Source organism: Opisthocomus hoazin, chromosome 16, assembly GCF_030867145.1.
Source record: "Opisthocomus hoazin isolate bOpiHoa1 chromosome 16, bOpiHoa1.hap1, whole genome shotgun sequence".
In the NCBI taxonomy this organism is placed as follows: Eukaryota; Metazoa; Chordata; class Aves; order Opisthocomiformes; family Opisthocomidae; genus Opisthocomus; species Opisthocomus hoazin.
In genome coordinates, this window is record NC_134429.1 from 15,417,774 (window position 1) to 15,436,581 (window position 18,808).

The 18,808-nt window shown below is 62.0% G+C and overlaps 1 protein-coding gene across 2 annotated transcripts; it reads left to right on the forward strand.

Moving 5' to 3' along the window:
* Positions 1-213: 213 nt before the first annotated feature.
* Positions 214-11,347, forward strand: ZBTB17 (zinc finger and BTB domain containing 17). Of its 2 annotated transcripts, none has more exons than XM_075437520.1 (17): positions 214-300; positions 2,141-2,239; positions 2,730-2,847; positions 5,540-5,746; positions 5,915-6,103; positions 6,350-6,514; positions 6,645-6,773; positions 7,231-7,469; positions 7,553-7,695; positions 8,125-8,425; positions 8,571-8,658; positions 9,170-9,286; positions 9,398-9,518; positions 9,652-9,782; positions 9,866-10,081; positions 10,801-10,890; positions 10,986-11,347. In XM_075437520.1, the coding sequence occupies exons 2-17, from the start codon at positions 2,234-2,236 to the stop codon at positions 11,258-11,260; spliced, it is 2,535 nt and encodes an 844-aa protein (XP_075293635.1). In that variant the 5' UTR covers positions 214-300; positions 2,141-2,233; the 3' UTR covers positions 11,261-11,347. The 2 variants fall into 2 exon arrangements, with proteins under 2 accessions (XP_075293635.1, XP_075293637.1); XM_075437522.1 differs by having other exon boundaries at positions 226-288.
* Positions 11,348-18,808: the final 7,461 nt, after the last annotated feature.

Consider the following 18,808-nt stretch of genomic DNA (forward strand, 5'->3'; position numbering starts at 1 on the left):
AGGGGCGTACGGTGCGGGGGATCGGGGCCCTGTGTGCACGGTGCGGGGGATCGGGGCCCTCTGCCCCTCACGGAGCCGCAGCGCCAGCGCCGGGACCAACCCACCCCTCGCAGCTCCCCCGCCCGCCATCCCCGCGCTGTCATGGCGACGGGGCGAGGGAGGAGCCACGTGACCTGCCTCACTTCCCCCCCCCCCCCCCCCCCACGCATGCGCCGAGGCGCCGCCGGCGGAGCGGAGGAGGGCGACGCCGCTTCCGCCCGGCGCCAAGATGGCGGCGCCCTTTGTCCGGTCCGTGTCACGGTGAGCGCGGCGGGCGGCGGGGCGAGGGCCCGGCCGGGCCCGGCATGGCAGGGAGCGGCGGGGGGGGCCGGGGGGAGCCCCGGGGGGGGCTGGGAGCGGGCGGGAGGGCCGCAGGCGGGCCCCGGCGGGACTTGAGGGGAAGGGGAAGGGGGCTGCGGCCCAACTCGCTGCCTGCGGGGCCCCTCCTCAGAAGGAGGCGTTCTGGGGGGGCACCCCGGCTGTGACCCCCGGTTTTCTGAGGAGAAGCTGCGCGGGGGTCGCCCCCCATCCCCTCAGCACCTGGGGGGGAAGCTGTGGCAGTGCTTTTCCTCCCCCCCCCCCCCCCGCCCTGTGTGACCCCCCCTCAGGCCCCGCGCCGAGGCCCGGGTCGGTCTTCTCAGGGGAGCGGGGCCTGGCTGGGGTCCGTGGGGGGCTCCCACCCGCCTCACGCAGCCGTGGGTGCTGGGAGCAGAGCCCCGTCCCCCCCGACTTGTGGGGCAGCTGCCGTCCCCACGGGACACGCAGCCCTGGCAGCCAGCGAGCCGTCTGCCTGGGACCTCGGCGGTAGGAGAGCGGGGAAGGCTTCAAAAACGCCACGCTGAAGGGAAAAAGGGGTTTTTCTCATCTTCTGGCATCGTTTTTGGTGCGGTGACAGCCCGCACCGGCTGTACGTGCCCTCTGTGGGTGACACGTTTCATGGGCCAGCCACGTTTCCTTCGCCACGTTTCTCCTCTGTGGGTATTTCAGAGGTCGGGCGGCGTCACATAGACAGAGGGCTTTTTATGAGAACACGAAGGTTTCATAGTTTGTCATCCGGAGTGTGGCCAGCAGGGTGAGGGAGGTTCTCCTCCCCCTCTACTCTGCCCTGGGGAGGCCCCATCTGGAGTACTCTGTCCAGTGCTGGGCTCCCCAGTTCAAAACACATGAGGAGCTACTGGAGAGAGTCCAGCGCAGGGCTATGAGGATGATGAGGGGACTGGAGCATCTCTCCTGCGAGGAGAGGCTGAGGGAGCTGGGCTTGTTCAGCCTGGAGAAGAGAAGGCTGAGAGGGGACCTTCGAAATGCCTCTAAATATCTGCAGGGTGGGTGTCAGGAGGACGGGGCCAGACTCTTTCCAGTGGTGCCCAGCGACAGGACAAGGGGCAACGGGCACAAACTGAAGCCGAGGAAGTTCCATCTGAAGATGAGGAAGAACTTCTTCCCTCTGAGGGTGACGGAGCCCTGGCCCAGGCTGCCCAGGGAGGCTGTGGAGTCTCCTTCTCTGGAGATATTCCAGCCCCGCCTGGCCGCGGTGCTGTGCAGCCTGCTCTGGGTGACCCTGCTTGGGCAGGGGGTTGGGCTGGGTGACCCACAGAGGGCCCTGCCAACCCCAAACATTCTGGGATTCTGTGAATGGGCGGTTTTCACGGCGGATCCCGTGGCCTGGCGATGTCCCGGCGGCCTCGCTGGCTCCCTGCCGGCTGCCGCCCAGGGCTCCAGTTACCTGCGGGCAGCCCTGCCGGCACAGCCGTGTTCGGAGCTGCACAGGCGTGTCCGCGAGCCTGAAAACTAAATAACTGAGGGGTCTGCGGGGCATCTGTTTGCTGGGGGGTGGTCCAGAGGGTCTCTGCTCGCCTCTCTCCTCGTGTCTTTCTCCTTTTAGTTCCTATTCACCGCGGGTTTTTTCCTGCCTGTCATCGCTTGTGATGATTTTTCCTCCCCTTACAGCTGGATGGGAGCTCGCCTGCCAGTTTCGCTGCCAACCACAAACTCCAGAGCCCTTCTCTGTTTTGTGATTTGCGTTATTAGCACATCTGTACCTTGAACGCTCCGGTCAGATCAGCTCTTAACTTTATTTTTTTTTTAACTGAAAATATTGCAGAATCAGTTACTGGAAATGAGGACAGACTCCTCTTCGCAGAGACTGGAAGGATTAGGGCTGCTCTGTTCCCCAAGCTGACACACGAGAAGGGAGATGACGGTAGGCAGAAAGTGAAACCCCTGCTCCTTTTTATCTTCCCAACGTAAGAACGGAAGGCTGGGTGGTGACAGCACTGAAAAGCAACATTTAAGCCGTGTTTTTTGCCTAAATTATCAAGGCTTTGAGGCTTTTTAATAGGTAGACGCTCAGGTGGCAGGTACAGGGGGAGGTTAATGTCATTAATAAGCGAGAGAGCTGAACGGAGCTCATGTGGGAAGCTTCCCGGGACCGTAGCTGCTGTATTTAATCTCTGTAAGCACGTACGGCAGGCGTGGGTGTTCTCATAACGAAGTTTTTCCCTGATTAATTGGATAATGAGAGACTCGGCAGCCACATCGGGGAGAGGTCGGGGGGGGAAACGGCGCTCGCGTGCCTCTGACAAGGTGAAATCAGGGAGGTGCTGGTCTTGGGTTGGTGACGTGGGACCTCGGTGCCTTCGACACGCGAGGTTTGGGCTTTAAACCAGAGCTTTTCGTCCCGTTTCTCCCAGGATGGCTGCACGGAGACTGACTTGAGCGCCGGGAAGGGGGAAAACTCTGGAGGAGAGCCGCAACCGTCTCGCCCGCAGCCTCGGTCCTCCGGGTATCTCCGCTCCTCGCAGCACAGGGGTGAGTTCAGGCACCAGTCCTGGCTTATCTTTGGTTTTCAGGCGAGGAGCTCTGGCACACGTCCTCAGGCCCCGACAGCGTTTGTGCTAACAGGGGCTAATTTATTGAGCGGTCGAGTGGACCAACAATGCCTGATTTGGCATTTTCCCTCCCCAGATCCATCCCCTTTGCAGCACATCCCGTTTGGTCAGGGATGGAGATGGCTCTCACCACTGGAGCTGCACACTGGCCCTGCCTGAGTGGTGACGAGGAGCCAGGCTGGTGTTTTGGGTGCACCGTGGAGTTTTTTTTGATTCAGATATTTGGGATTTTTAAGGCTTGGAGTCGTGGATTTAAGTGCGCGAAGGTGATCTCGGCTGTTGGGCGCTGGGTTTGAGCGCGAGGCCCATCCGCAGCTCGTCCCAGCCCCTGCCCCGCTGCGCTCGCCTGCTCTGACGAAGGCGGAATGTTGTGTTACGGAGGGAACTGCGGGAAGGGTGAAGATTTTCAGCAGGAGTTAAATTTCATGGGATTTTGCTTCCTTCGCAAAGCTCGGGTACGAAGCTGAAGCGAGGCCAATCGGGGAGCGATAAAATCACCATTCAGATGCAAAGTGCCTCCTACAAATTGCCAGAAATAGCCTGTCTGTGCATCAAACCGTTGTGATTTCTCGGCTTCCGCTGCGCAGAGCTATCCGGCATGGAAGGCAGCACTGTTTGTCCTGCTGGGAAAATCCTCCTCTTTTTTTTTTTTCCAGAGCTTCCTTTGCTAACCTTACAGGGTCATACATGTGAGGGGTTTAGGCAGGTTTTGATACAAAAACTGATGTTTCTGGCTCTCGAGGGATGTATTTTTGGACAGGCTGTGGGTGTTTGGCTAAAAAGTACTCCGTGTTTTGGAGAGCTCGGGGAAAGTTGTGGCAGTGAGTTAACCTCAAAGACAAATGGCGTCTGTTGGGAGTGGAACTTTCTCTCTCCGTGCGTGACCCGCTGCTGTCGGAGGTGTCTGGGCTGCTCATCCCTGCCGGGAATGATTTTGGAAGCCAGCTGGATCCTTGGGCCGGAGATCTTCCACTGAGCGCCTTGCTAGCACCGGCAGCAGACAGGAGGAGGCTCCCTCTGCCCGCCGTGCTCGCCCGCTGCGCGCTTCTGCGCGCTCGAAGGGATCCGGGGGAAGGGACGTGCTTGCGGCTGCCTGGGAGCGACCTGGTGTGCTGGATCCAAACCTGTTGCCTTTCCCCGACCTGAGGCTCCCCGTGCTGGTTTTAAGAACTGGCAATGTGGAAAAGCAACTGCTACGGGCTGGAAACCGTCGGAGAGCCGCCAAGCATCAAAACCAAGACTTTCCCTGGTCGTAACCTTGCTTCTTCCAGCAGTCAGAGCTTTAGGGGCTTCCTGGCCTGGCAGGTTGAACGTGGAGCTGTGGAGGAGTCCGCGTTTGCTTTTTCCTTGCTCATCACTTGCCCAGCGAGCAGCGAAACGATCCCTTCGGCCCACAGAGGAATCATTTTCCGAAGACGAAGCAGAGTGAAAACCTTTCGTTCTCTACCCTGCGCCCTGCAGGTGCAGCCCAGGAGAAAACCCGATGTGTGGCAGCAGCTCAGGCTCGTGGTGCCCCTCAGCCTTTGCCGACGAGGACCTCATCGGAAAACGGGCTTTCGCAGTGTTTCCAGGCGTTTGCAGCAATGCTCAGCCGAAGTCGTGCTTCGAGCAGGGAGAACTCCTTCCAAACAGGCAGTAAAAAACCCTAAAAATCCCTCAATATCACGACGTGAGCGTCTAAAATGAGCTTGACAATTTTGATGAACGCTTTCCACGCTGTGCCCTCAGCGGTAGCAGTGGCACCACCTGCTCTCCGAAGGCACGATGGCACTTGTGTTGGTGGAGGCAACAGGGCTTCTGCTTGCGGCTTGGGCCGGTTGAAGAGCAATAAACGGATCTTAAATGCTGTTAGGATGGCAGAAAAGTGTATGGATCCCTCTCCAGCCCTGCATTGTTATGGGAGAGGGTTTGGGGTTGTGTTTGGTGGGGGAGGCAGGCGGCTGGAGAGAGTCCAGTGCAGGGCTATGAGGATGAGGAGGGGACTGGAGCATCTCTCCTGCGAGGAGAGGCTGAGGGAGCTGGGCTTGTTCAGCCTGGAGAACAGAAGGCTGTGAGGGGACCTTAGAAATGCCTCTAAATATCTGCAGGGTGGGTGTCAGGAGGACGGGGCCAGACTCTTTCCAGTGGTGCCCAGCGACAGGACAAGGGGCAACGGGCACAAACTGAAGCAGAGGAAGTTCCATCTGAAGATGAGGAAGAACTTCTTCCCTCTGAGGGTGACGGAGCCCTGGCCCAGGCTGCCCAGGGAGGCTGTGGAGTCTCCTTCTCTGGAGATATTGCAGCCCCGCCTGGCCGCGGTGCTGTGCAGCCTGCTCTGGGTGACCCTGCTTGGGCAGGGGGTTGGGCTGGGTGACCCACAGAGGGCTCTGCCAACCCCCACCATGCTGGGATTCTGTGATTCTGTATTCGGTTGGTTGTGTTTGGAGGCAGGCGGCTGTGGCGAGGAGCTGAATTAGGCTTTTTGGGCCATATTTTTTTTTTAATTAACAGGGCAGTCGGGTTGGGGTTGATCCATGGCTCTGTGATCTTGCTTCGTGGCCCTTTCTGACGTGGTGTTGGGGGTTTTGGCACCCGTTTCACCGCCCTCCTGGGGTTTGTCTGTCCTCCCGCAGCCATGGATTTTCCCCAGCACAGCAAGCAAGTCCTGGAGCAGCTGAACCAGCAGCGGCAGCTGGGTTTGCTGTGCGACTGCACCTTCGTGGTGGACGGCATCGACTTCAAGGCCCACAAAGCTGTGCTGGCAGCCTGCAGCGAGTATTTCAGGATGCTTTTCGTCGACCAGAAGGACGTGGTGCACCTCAACATCAGCAACGCGGCAGGTAGGCAGAGGGTTATCCAACGTCTCTCCGAGACGCTTAAACGAGGCGGTTTGGTGCCCGGGGTTCGAGGGAGACTCTTCAGCCTGTTATTTTATGCGCTTTGGGCTTTGCAAAATTGTGTGGCTGAGAGGTGAGAGCTAATTTCTGGTTGCATCGCCTCCCTTGCAGGCCTGGGCCAGGTTTTGGAGTTCATGTACACGGCTAAGCTAAGCCTCAACCCTGACAACGTGGAAGACGTGCTGGCCGTGGCGGGTTTCCTCCAAATGCAGGAGATTGTTAGCGCTTGCAACGCTCTCAAGTCCCTCGCGGTGCCGGCAGAAAGCCCCGCCAAGAGCCAGCAGCCCCCCGCCGCCATCGGTACGTAGCCTCCTCGCTTGCCCTCATCCGGGGAGACTGGAAGTTGCTTTCTGGCCACCACGGCCTGGGTACACGCCCTGGAGTGCAGGGACGTCTGGATGGCGTTTGGTCCCTTCGTGTGGCACCGGCAGTTGAAGAACTGACACTTCCTCGGATCTTTGTGGGATTTGGGAACCCTCCTAGCAGCCGTCGGGGTGCCCCTGCGCGGGCAGCAAAAGCTGGAGCGCTTTGCCTCGTCCCTTGCAGGGGCCGACAAGGTGACCGTCGAGGACAGGACGCCAGCGGCAGCAGCACCGAGTGACCTTGACAAAATAAAACCGGTTCCTCCCGACCCAGAGGGGAAGGAAGAGACGCCCGTGGCCGCAGCAGCGCAGCCCGAGGCGCGAGCGGAGGAGCTGGCTGGCCGGGAAGGTGAGCCAGCAGCGGGTGACACCCAAAATCCCCCCGTCGCTCCCCCAGCGCACCCTGTCCCGCTGCCAGGCTCTGCTGCGCGGAGCCTGACGTCTCCTCCAGCCTGCCCGAGCCACTGCGTTGCTTGCAGGGGCAGAAGTTGCCGTCCAAGAGGGCCCCAACACCGAACTCCCCAGCCACCCGCAGCCGGCGGAGAGCGTGGGCGGCGGCGGCAGCCCCGCGGCGAAGGACAGCGTCTCTCCGGGTGCCGGAACGGGAGGTGAGTTTGTTTGCGACGGCGGTGGCAGGGATGTTACCGTCTGCCCGTTCCCTTCAGCGGGGCTGGAGCGAAGCTCAGCGAGGGTTGAACCCTGGTTTTCCACGCAGTGAGTTTTGTTAGCGTGAGTTTTGCTGGGCAAACGCTGTCCCCTGCAAGCTGCAGAGCCCACAGGAGCAGTTTTATGTTGGACTGAGCCAGGAGAGGTTGGGAAACGCTCCTCTGTCTGCGCAGGCTTTTGGATTTTAGGGCTGGTAACCTGCAAATCCCGACTGGCTCCAGGCAGAGGTCTCGGCACCGGCGCGGTACAACAGAGTACCAGGGTTTCCCCGAGTGCAGCAGGGCAGGTCGAACCCCCGTCGCCTTAAACCCAGGCTTAGAGTTAGGGAATACAGGTGGGGTTTGTGTTGCTGCTCCCGCTCCCCATGCCTCAGCGTCCCTCTTCTCTACCTGCCCGCAGAGGTGGAGCTGGAAGGGAAGGAGGAAGAGGGGGAGATGATGGCGGAGGATGAAGAGGAGGCTAAAATCCCTGAGGAAGAGCAGCCCCGGTTAGAAAATGGAGAAAACGCCGAAGATAATGAATCGGGGAGCACCGACTCCGGGCAGGAGAACTCGGGCGAAACCCGGCTGCTGCGTTCGGGTACCTACAGCGACCGGACCGAGTCGAAGGCCTACGGCTCCGTCACGCACAAGTGCGAGGTGAGGCCGGCCGCGGCCCCGCGCCGGGTCTCGGGTCCCTCGGGGACACCGGGTGTCACCGCCTGTCTCTCCACGTTCCCTAGGACTGCGGGAAGGAGTTCACCCACACCGGTAACTTCAAGCGGCACATCCGTATCCACACCGGCGAGAAGCCCTTCTCCTGCAGGGAGTGTAACAAAGCCTTCTCCGACCCGGCGGCCTGCAAAGCCCACGAGAAGACGCACAGGTACGGCAGCACTGGTGACCGAGAGGTGCCACCGGGCCAAGCTGGGTGGGCGGAGGAAAGCTTGCGATGATGCTGAGGGCACGAGGGTTTGAACGCGAGGTTGGTACAAGCAGCCGGTGCCGCTTGCACCAGTGCGGAGCGGCCGGCGCCGCAGGGTTGGAAGCTCCTGGCAGCGTGTTTGGACGGCACCGGCTGCCGAAAGATGCTGGCAGTGCTTAAAAAACATGGCTTTCTCTGCCAAAGGTGGAATCCTTGTGAAATCCGTCGGTGCGGTGAGGTGGGCCTGGAGGAGGTTTATCGTTTTCCCCTCTCCTTCCCTTTCGCATCGCTTCGAGATGTCCCGTGGGATCCCGACGGGCGTAGCTGGGGTGGTGGAGCTTGGCACGCTGGTTCTTCGCCCCCAGCGTGACGGCCCCATCTCCTCCACAGCCCGCTGAAGCCCTACGGCTGCGAGGAGTGCGGGAAGAGCTACCGCCTCATCAGCCTGCTGAACCTCCACAAGAAACGGCACACGGGGGAGGCCAAGTACCGCTGCGACGACTGCGGCAAGCTCTTCACCACCTCCGGCAACCTGAAGCGGCACCAGCTGGTCCACAGCGGGGAGAAACCGTACCAGTGCGACTACTGCGGGCGCTCCTTCTCCGACCCCACCTCCAAAATGCGGCACCTGGAGACCCACGACACCGACAAGGAGCACAAATGTCCCCACTGCGACAAGAAATTCAACCAGGTGGGTTGAGTTGGGTTGGGTTGGGTTGAGTAGTGTTGGGTGGGTTGAGTTGGGCTGGGTTGGGGGGAAGAGCCTGACCCACGGTGGTTCGGGTCCTTGTGGAGGGCGACAGGGGGGCTCCCTGCATCCCTCCCTCTGTCCCCAGGTGGGGAACTTGAAGGCTCACCTGAAGATTCACATCGCGGACGGGCCCCTGAAGTGTCGGGAGTGCGGCAAGCAGTTCACCACTTCAGGTAGCAGGGGGTTGGTAGGTGGTGAGGGCCGAGCGGCGGAGGTTTGGCTGGCGTGGGGGGGAACAGGGGGGGAGCCGGAGCCGGGGGAAGGATTTCATCCTGGGCATGGGAGGGTTTAAAGCTCTTGGCTGTGGTGGTGCATGAATTTCTCTCCGTCTGCGGGGCCGGGCTGGTGTTCCCTATGGGATCGCTCCCGGAAGGAGCCCATGATCCCGCTTTTGGGGTTGGAAACGTCTCCTCCATCTCCCCAAACCGCTGCGGAGCTGGGGGGGGTCCAGGTGAGGTTGATGGAGTCTCTCCGTCCCCTCAAAAGTCGGGTGCTTGTCCCGGCTGTCCCCACCGCCGTGTTACCGCCCGATCCTTGGCTCCAGGGACTGGCGGCGCGACCGCTCCCCGCTCCGTAAATAGCGATGGGTTTTCCGGACGGATCTACTGGGGCGTTGGGAGGGACGGAGGGAGGGTGCCGACGTCCCCGTGCCCCGCTCCCGGCTGAGCCTCGTCTCCCTCTCAGGCAACCTGAAACGGCACCTCCGGATCCACAGCGGCGAGAAACCCTACGTCTGCGTCCACTGCCAGCGCCAATTCGCTGACCCCGGCGCGCTGCAGCGGCACGTCCGCATCCACACCGGTGGGGACGCCGCGCTGCTCTTTCCCCCTCTCCCCGCGAGGGATTTTGGGGGAGCCTCGTGCTCCCCCTCCCCGTATTGTTGACCCCCCCCCCAATCTTGTCTCCCCCCAGGAGAGAAGCCGTGCCAGTGCTTGATCTGCGGGAAAGCCTTCACCCAAGCCAGCTCCCTCATCGCCCACGTGCGCCAGCACACGGGGGAGAAACCCTACGTCTGCGAACGCTGCGGGAAGAGGTGAGCGCCCACCCCGTGAATTTTTAGGGGGGCACCTCCACCCACCCTCCACGGCTGTGGAGGGTGAGTGGAGGTGCCCCCGTGTCACCCATGGGGACAAGGATGGCGGTGACCACCCTTCATCCCCTCCAAGGTTTGTGCAGTCGAGCCAACTGGCCAACCACATCCGCCACCATGACAATATCCGACCCCACAAATGCACCGTCTGCAGCAAAGCCTTCGTCAACGTGGGCGACCTCTCCAAACACATCATCATCCACACCGGTGGGTGCCGCCCGGGCTCCCCCAAAGCCGTCCCCCGCACACCCCCCCTCCCCAAATCTTCATCATCCTCATCTCCTCCCCAGGGGAGAAGCCGTTCCTCTGCGACAAGTGCGGCCGGGGTTTCAACCGGGTGGACAACCTGCGTTCCCACGTGAAGACGGTGCACCAGGGCAAGGCCGGCATCAAAATCCTCGAGCCGGAGGAAGGCGACGAGGTCAACATCGTCACGGTGGCTTCGGATGACATGGTGACGCTGGCCACCGAGGCGCTGGCTGCCACCGCCGTCACGCAGCTCACGGGTGAGCTGGGGGTCCCGGAGACCTCCCGAAAGCGAGGTTTTATCCACGGGGTGCAGCTTGGGGGTCCTGGACCCATCCCAAGAGGGAAGTTTATTCACAGGGTGCAGCTTGGAGGTCCCGGAACAGTCCCAAAAGCAAGGTTTGCCCATGGGGTGCAGCTTGGGGGTCCCAGGGGCCGCCCCAAAAAGGGAAGTTTAGTCACAGGGTGCAACTTGGGGATCCCAGAGCCGTCACAAAAGGGAGGTTGATTGACAGGGTGCAGTTTGGGGGTCCCAGAGCAGTCTCAAAAGCAAGGTTTACCCATGGGGTGCAGCTTTGGGGGTCCCGGAGCCCTCCCAAAAATGAGGTTTATCCCCAGGGTGCAGCTTGGGGGTCCCAGAGATGTCCCAATAGCAAAAGTTTATCCCCGGGGTGCAGCTTGGGGGTCCGAAGAGCCCTCCCAAAAGTGAGGTTTATCCCCGGGGTGCAGCTTGGGGGTCCCAATGATGTCCCAAAAGCGAGGTTTACCCATGGGGTGCAGCCTGGGGGTCCCAGAGCCGTCCCAGAGGAGCTTGGGGGTGTCTCCCCGGGGTGCAGCGCCCTTTGCTGGGGCCCGGGGCTGGGACCCGGCACAGCCCGGCTGCGGCCCCCTCCCAAACACCGTGACGGGCGCAGTCCCGGGCCCCGCTCCCGCCGGGATCTCCCTTCTCACACCCCCTCCCCCTCCTCTCCCCCCGCAGTGGTCCCCGTGGCGGCCGCCGTGACGGCGGACGAGACCGAAGCCCTCAAAGCCGAGATCACCAAAGCGGTGAAGCAGGTGCAAGAAGCAGGTGAGCGGGCACCGGGGGGAGGCGGGGGGGGGGGGTCCACCGCCACCCCCCCCCAAAACCCAAGTCTCCCCCCTTCCTCCCTTTCCCCCTGACAGACCCCAACACCCAGATCCTCTACGCCTGCGATTCCTGCGGGGAGAAGTTCCTGGACGCCAGCAGCCTGGCGCAGCACGTCCGCATCCACACGGCGCAGGCCCTCGTCATGTTCCAGGCCGACCCGGACTTTTACCAGTACGGCCCGGCCGCCGCCGCCTGGCAAGCCGAGCAGGTCCTGCCCGCCGGAGAGCTGCTCTTCCGCACCCGCGACGCGCCCCCCGAGCCCCCCGCCGCCCCCCTGGCCCCCGCCGAGGGGCCGCAGCCCCCCGAGTGAACTCCCACCCACCCCCCTCGCCTTTATTTAAAAGCTGCTTGGAAACGGTGTAAAAAAGCGTTATTTCGGGAAGGAGAGACGGAATAAATGGCAATATTTTCTAACGGCTGAGGCTTGGGGGAGAGGGGGACGCGACGCTGCAGGCGCTTTGTGGCCCCCCCACATGGGGCTTTGGGTCTGGCTGTGCTGTGGGGGGAAGCAGGGGGTCCCAGAGCTCCCCCAGCCCCGGAGCCCCCCCCCCCGGCTCAGCTGAGCTGCAGGGAGGGGTCACCGAAATCTGCATTTTGTTGGTAATTCTCAGTATTGATTGAAAATGGGGATAATTGCGATGATAAAGGTCAAAGGGGGGGTTTAGGAGTCGCCGGTGGGGTTGTTGGGGTGAAGAGGGGGGAGTTTCACCCCGGCCCCCCCGGGCAGAAGGTGAGCGGTGCTGGAGGCAGAGGAGAGCCCGTTTTGGGTTAAAAAAAGGACAAAAAGGTGCTGCCCAGGGTCAGGGCAGGGGGTGAGAGCCCGGCCTTGTCTGCCCCTGCGCCGGGGGTCTGGGGATGGGCAGGGGCTTCCTGAGGGGGGGTCCCGGGGTCTGGGTGTGCGTTTGGGGGGTCTGTCCCCTCCCTGTCACCCCACACGGGTGCTGGGGCTGAGGGGGCTGCGCGTCCCTCGACACTGGGGGGGCACACAAGGGGGTCCAGGGGCACAAAGCCACCTGGAGGGGTCCTGGGGACCCTGAACTCAGGATGAGGCCTGAAGCCCCCCAGGGCCATGGGGTGGGGGGATGTGGACAGACACACAGACAGACACACGGACAGGTGGACGCCGAGCCAGCCACGCGGTCCCTCCTCGGGCCGCTCGTCAGCAGGATGGGGCCCTTCAGACCCTGCCCCCATCCCAGTGTCCGTCTGTCCGTGTGACTGGGGACAGGGACAGGGATGGATGGACAGACAGATGGGGAAGGTCCAACCGGACACAAGGACATTGGCAAGTCCAGACAGATGGACACTTGTATGCACAACTGGACACATGGACAGCTGCACGCCCAGCCGGACAGACGGACAGCTGTATGTGCCACTGGACAGATGGACGCCCGCCCAGCCGCACACTCCCCCCCCCCGCATTAATGCCCCAAAAACGGGCTTTTTGCCCCAAAGGCCCACTCCAAAAAAACAGCGATTTCACACCCCCGCCCCCCTCGGGCCAGGATTGGGCCCCTCCATCCCCCACAGTCCATGTGTCCGTCTGTCCGTCCCCGTGTCCCTCGCCCACCCGGGGCACTGGGGATGTGCTGCGGGCCCGATCCTGGCTGCAGACACACAGACGGGCAGGGACAGATGGACACGGGGATGGTTGGGGGCTCAAGGGCCCGATCGTGGCCCGGGGGGGGGGCGGGGCGGGGGTGTGAGGGGGGCGGGGCGGGGGCAGGGCAGGGGTGTGAAATTGCTGTTTTTCGGAGCAGGACTTAGGGGCAAAAAGCCCGTTTTTGGGGCATTAATGCAGGGGGATGGAGGGGGGAGAAGTGTCCGTCTGTCCGGCTGGGTGTGCAAGTGTCCGTCTGTCTGGCGGTATGTACGGCTGTCCGGCTGGGGGTACAGGTGTCCGTCCAGATATGCAACCATCCGTGTGTCCGGCTGGGTGCACAGCTGTCCGTCTGTCTGGATGTACAGGCCCCTGTCCATCTGTCCATCCATCTGTGTGACCGCAGCGCTGCCCCCCGCCCCCTCCATCACCCAGCAGAGGAAGGGCAGGGGGACGGATGCACGGACAGACGGACAGACAGACGGGTGTGCGTCCAGCTGGATGTACAGCCACTGCATGGACAGACGGACACACAGACAGTTGCCCACCCAGCCGGACACACGGACAGCTGTACGTGCCACTGGACAGACGGACACTTGTATGCCCAGACAGACAGACAGACGCTGGCAGGCCCAGGCAGATGGACAGACAGACACCCAACCGGACGCACGGATGGGGGAACGTCCGGCTGGAAACACGGCTGGTGCAGAGCCGGACAGACGGACATGTGCCATCCAGCCGGACACACGGACAGTGGTGCGTCCAGACAGACGGACACTTGCACATCCAGCTGGACAGACGGACGCCCGCCCAGCTGCACAGTTCCTCCCCCTCCAGCCCCCGCATTAATGCCCCTAAAATGGGCTTTTTGCCCCAAAGCCCCGCTCCGAAAAACAGCGATTTCACACCCCCGCCCCGCCCCCGCCCCGCCCCCCTCACACCCCCGCCCCGCCCCCCCTCGGGCCAGGATCGGGCCCTTGAGCCCCCAACCATCCCCGTGTCCGTCTGTCCGTCCCCGTCTGTGTCTGGAGGAGGGAACAAGAACGGGCCTGAAGCCCTCAGCACCCTGGGGTGGGCGAGGGACACAGGGACGGACACAGGGGCTGGGGGGGGGGATCCAGGGGGCCCGATCCTGGCAGCGGGGGGGCGGGGCGGGGGTGTGAGGGGGCGGGGCAGGGGCGGGGCGGGGGTGTGAAATCGCTGTTTTTCAGAGCGGGGCTTTGGGGCAAAAAAACCCGGTTTTTGGGGCATTAATGCGGGGGGGGGGGGAGGGGTAGTGTGCGGCTGGGCGGGCATCCGTCTGTCCGGTGGTACGTACAGCTGTCCGGCTGGGGGTACAGGTGTCTGTCCAGATATGCAACTGTCCGTGTGTCCGGCTGGATCTGCCCCGTCCGGCTGGATGGGCACCTGTCTGTCTGTCTGGGCGCACAGCTGTCCGTCTGTCTGGATGTGCCGCTGTCCGTCTGTCCAGCTAGATGGCACGTGTCCGTCTGTCCGGCTCTGCACCAGCCGTGTTTCCAGCCAGACACTCCCCTGTCCGTCTGTCCGGCTGGGTGTCCGTCTATCCGTCTGCCTGAGCCTGCCAGCGTCCGTCTGTCTGTCTGGGCGTACAAGTGTCCGTCTGGACACACAACTGTCCCTCTGTCCGGCTGGGTGTGCAGCTGTCCGTGAGTCCAGCTGGACGCACCACTGTCCGTGTGTCCGGCTGGGTGTCCAACTGTCTGTCCGTCTGGACCTGCCAGCGTCCATCTGTCCATCTGTGCATACAAGTGTCCGTCTGTCCGGCTGTACGTACAGCTGGCCCTGTGCTTGTCTGTGTGGGCGACCATCCGTCTGTCCGTCCCCCTGCCCTTCACCCACCAGGCTGCTGCGGTACAGAGGGGGATGGGGCAGCCCTGGGCTCACACGGCCAGCCGGACAGACGGACAGGGGCCTGTATGGCCAGACACACGGACAGTGGTGTGTCCAGACAGACGGACACTTGCACGTCCAGCCAGACACACGGACGGTTGCATATCTGGACGGACACCTGTACGCACAGCCGGAGGGCCGGACAGCTGTACGTACCACCGGACAGACGGACGCCTGCCCAGCCGCACACTCCCTCCCCTCCACGCCCTGGCATTAATACCCCAAAAACGGGCTTTTTGCCCCAAAGCCTCGCTCCGAAAAACAACGATTTCACACCCCCGCCCCGCCCCCGCCCCACCCCCTCACACCCCCGCCCTGCCCCCCTGTGCCAGGATCGGGCCCCTCGATCCCCCCCATCCCGAGTCCATGTGTCCATCTGTCTGTCCCCGTGTCCCTCACCCATCCCGGGGCTCTGGGGCCTGTGCTGCGGGCCCGATCCTGGCTGCAGACACACAGACGGGCAGGGACAGACGGACACAGGTATGGTTGGGGGGGCTCAAGGGCCCGATCCTGGCCCGAGAAGGGGGCGGGGCGGGGGTGTGAGGGGGGCGGGGTGGGGGCGGGGCGGGGGTGTGAAATCGCTGTTTTTCGGCGTGGACTTTGGGGCAAAAAGCCCATTTTCGGGGCATTAATGCGGGGGCTGGGGGGGGGGAGGGAGTGTGCGGCTGGGCGGGCGTCCGTCTGTCCGGCTGGGCGTGCAAGTGTCCATCTGTCTGGACGCACCACTGTCCGTGTGTCCAGCTGGATGGGCATGTGTCTGTCTGTCTGGGTGCACAGCTGTCTGTCTGTCTGTATGTGCCGCTGTCTGTCTGTCTGGCTGTACAGGCCCTTGTTCATCTGTTCGGCTGGATGGCACGTGTCCGTCTGTCCGGCTCTGCACCAGCCGTGTTTCCAGCCGGACGTTCCCCCGTCCGTCTGTCCAGCTGGGTGTCCGTCTGTCCATCTGCCTGGGCCTGCCAGCGTCCGTCTGTCCGGCTGGGCATACAAGTGTCCGTCTGTCCAGTGACACATACAGCGGTCCGTGTGTCCGGCTGGGTGGGCGCCCACCCATGTGTCCGTCTGTCCGTGCAGTGGCTGTACATCCAGCTGGACACACACCCGTCCGTCTGTCCATGCACCCTGCCCTTCCCCGCCGGGTGCTCGGGTATGGACGGGGCGGGGGGCAGCGCTCCAGTGACACGGCCAGCTGGACAGATGGACGGGGGCCTGTAGGCTGGACAGACGGATGCTGGCAGGCCCAGGCAGATGGACAGCTGGACACGTGGCCGGACAGACGGACGGGGGAGTGTCCGGCTGGAAACACGGCTGGTGCAGAGCTGGACGTCCAGCCGGACACACGGACAGGGGACTGTACAGCCGGACAGACGGACAGTGATGCGTCCAGACACACGGACGGCTGCACGTGCATCCGGACAGCCGGACAGTCGTACGTACCGCCGGACAGACGGACACTGGTACGCCCGGCTGGACAGATGGACACTCCTCCCCCTCCATTCCCCTGCATTAATGCCCCAAAAAACGGGCTTTTTGCCCCAAAGTCCCGCTCTGAAAAACAGCGATTTCACACCCCTGCCCCGCCCCCGCCCCGCCCCCCTCACACCCCCGCCCCGCCCCCCTCGGGCCAGGATCGGGCCCCGTGGATCCTCCCCCAGCCCCTGTGTCCGTCTGTCCGTCCCCGTGTCCCTCGCCCACCCCAGGGTGCTGAGGGCTTCAGGCCCGTTCTTGTTCCCTCCTCCAGACACAGACGGGGACGGACAGACGGACACGGGGATGGTTGGGGGCTCAAGGGCCCGATCCTGGCCCGAGGGGGGCGGGGCGGGGGTGTGAGTGGGGCGGGGCGGGGGAGGGGCGGGGCTGTGAAATCGCTGTTTTTCGGAGCGGGGCTTTGGGGCAAAAAGCCCATTTTTTGGGGCATTAATGCAGGGGCTGGGGGGGGGGGGGGGGGGAGAAGGGGGTTGTGCAGCTGGGCGGGCGTCCGTCTGTCCGTGCAAGTGTCTGTGTGTCCGGCTGGGGGTACAAGTGTCTGTCTGTCCAGCGGTACGTGCAGCTGTCCGTCTGTCCGTCTGGGCGTGCGATGTGCAGGAGTCCAGCTGTCCGGCTGGACGTGCAAGTGTCCGTGTGTCTGGACACGCCAATGTCCGTGTGTCCGGCTGGACCTGCCCCGTCCGTCTGTCCGTCCAGCCGGACACTTGTACACCCAGCCGGATGCCCGCCCAGCCAGACACTCACCCCCTGGCATTAATGCCCCAAAAATGGGCTTTTGGCCCCAAAGTCCCGCTCCGAAAATCAGCGATTTCACACCCCCACCCCGCCCCTGCCCCACCCCCCCTCACACCCCCGCCCCGCCCCACCTCGGGCCAGGATCGGGCCCCGTGGATCCTCCCCAGCCCCTGTGTCCGTCTGTCCGTCCCCGTGTCCCTCGCCCACACAGGCTCTGGCAGGGGATGTGCGCTGTGGGCCCGATCCTGGCTCCGGACAGGGCTGGCGTCTGTCCGTGGAAGCGTCCGTCTGTCCGTGCAGCCCCTGCTCTGTGTTTCCCCCCCCGGAGCCCCCAGCGCCCCGGACAGGGCCAGGCACACGTCCGGACGGACACACAGACACTGGCTGGACGTGCAGACGGACAGGGGTGTGTTTTGCTGGCCATCGTCCCGGGGTCACTCCCCGCCGGACACACGGACAGTGGCTGGACATCCGGACAGGCGGACGGGTGCTCGGACAGACGGACACGTGGACGGTCGCAGAGCCGGTTGGAGGCACAGTGCCACGGCTATCCCGGTGCTCAGACGGCTGGACGGACAGCCGGACACACGGACAGCCGGACGGATGGCTGGACAGACACCCTGCCCCCCAGCATAAACCCTGTAAAAATTTGAGTTTTTGCCCCAAACCCAGCGATTTCACACCACTGCCCCCCCCTCCATGTCCATCTGTCCGTGTCCCCGTCCCCACCCCCGCACTGGGGGGATCCAGGGCCCGATCCTGGTCCCGAGACCCCCCAATCCCCTCGGGACCCCCAGACCCCGGGGGGGGGGGGTGTCGGACAGGGCCAGGCTCTCCCCCCGCCTCCCTCCCGGGGCACCAGCAGCACCGTTTTGTCCTTTATTTAACCCAAACGGGGCTCCCCCGGGCCTGGGGCAGCGGGGAGGGGGTCTCCCCTCTCTGACCCCCAAACCCTGCTGGCCAGGCTGGCAGGGCGCAAAACCCCCCAGTAGTCACCTAAAACTCCTTTTTTTACCGGATCTTCTTGGTTTCCACCCATTTGCAGCACCGCCGGTGACTCCTAGGGGGTGTCGGACCGGCTCCTGGTGCCGCTCCCCTCCTGCGCCAGAGCCCGGCCTGCTTTTGGGTGGAAAAGCAGCAAAAAAGGTGAAGCCTGGCTGTTGTTTTTTGCAGGCTGGCACGGAGCCAAGCACCGGGATTGATTTCGCAAGAGCTGGCGCGTAGGGAAGTCAAAAGCGGGAAAAAAATGGCAACTTCGGTGTTGATCACCTTATTTACAACAGGCGGGGGAAAAATCAAGAGATTTGGGTTTATGCTGATGAAATGATCTTTTTTTTCTTTTTTTTTTTAAATGAAGGATTGGCGACGACTCCCGGGGAGCCCCCCCCCTCCTTCCGCTCGCCCCCCCCCCCCCCCCCCCCGAGCGGCCGAGGGACGAGATCCGGGCGCCGAGGTGTTTTGTATTTTTTAATAAAGTTTGTAATCCAATGGACACACAAAACAAAACTGCGCTGAGAAAAAAAAAAACAAAAACAAAAAACAAAACAGTTCCATAAATTAATAAGTGTTAGGGCAGGCGAGGGGGGCGGGGGGGTCGAAGTCTTTTGTACAAGTGTATAACACTTCCACAGCTCATGAGACGAGGGGGGGCATGTTTAAATGAAGCGCACTTACAAATGAGTGACAATACAAAGTCTGAGTATGAAAATAAGATTTTCTCTGAAAACACATTTTTGGCACAGATTAAAAAAAAATGTATGTTGTGGGGATTTGATTTTTTTTCTTTTTAAAGTCAGTATTATATATATTTATATATATTATATATATATTTATATATACACACACCCACTGAGTTCTGCATATCCCACCAGGAAGGAAAATAGCTCTCCCTTTTGTTTTTATTTTCTGTTTTTGTTTTGTAATTTTCTCTCTTTTTTTTTTTTTCTTTTTTTCAGTGTAAACTGTACATCCCAGATGAAGAGAAGACGGCTGCAGCAGGGGCAAGCGGAGGAGAGGAAGGTTCACATCCAGAAAAAAATAAAAACGAAACAAAAAACCAAAAGAAAAAAAAAAAATAAATCCAACCGATAAAATAAAATTTAAAAAAAAAACAACCAACCAACAACA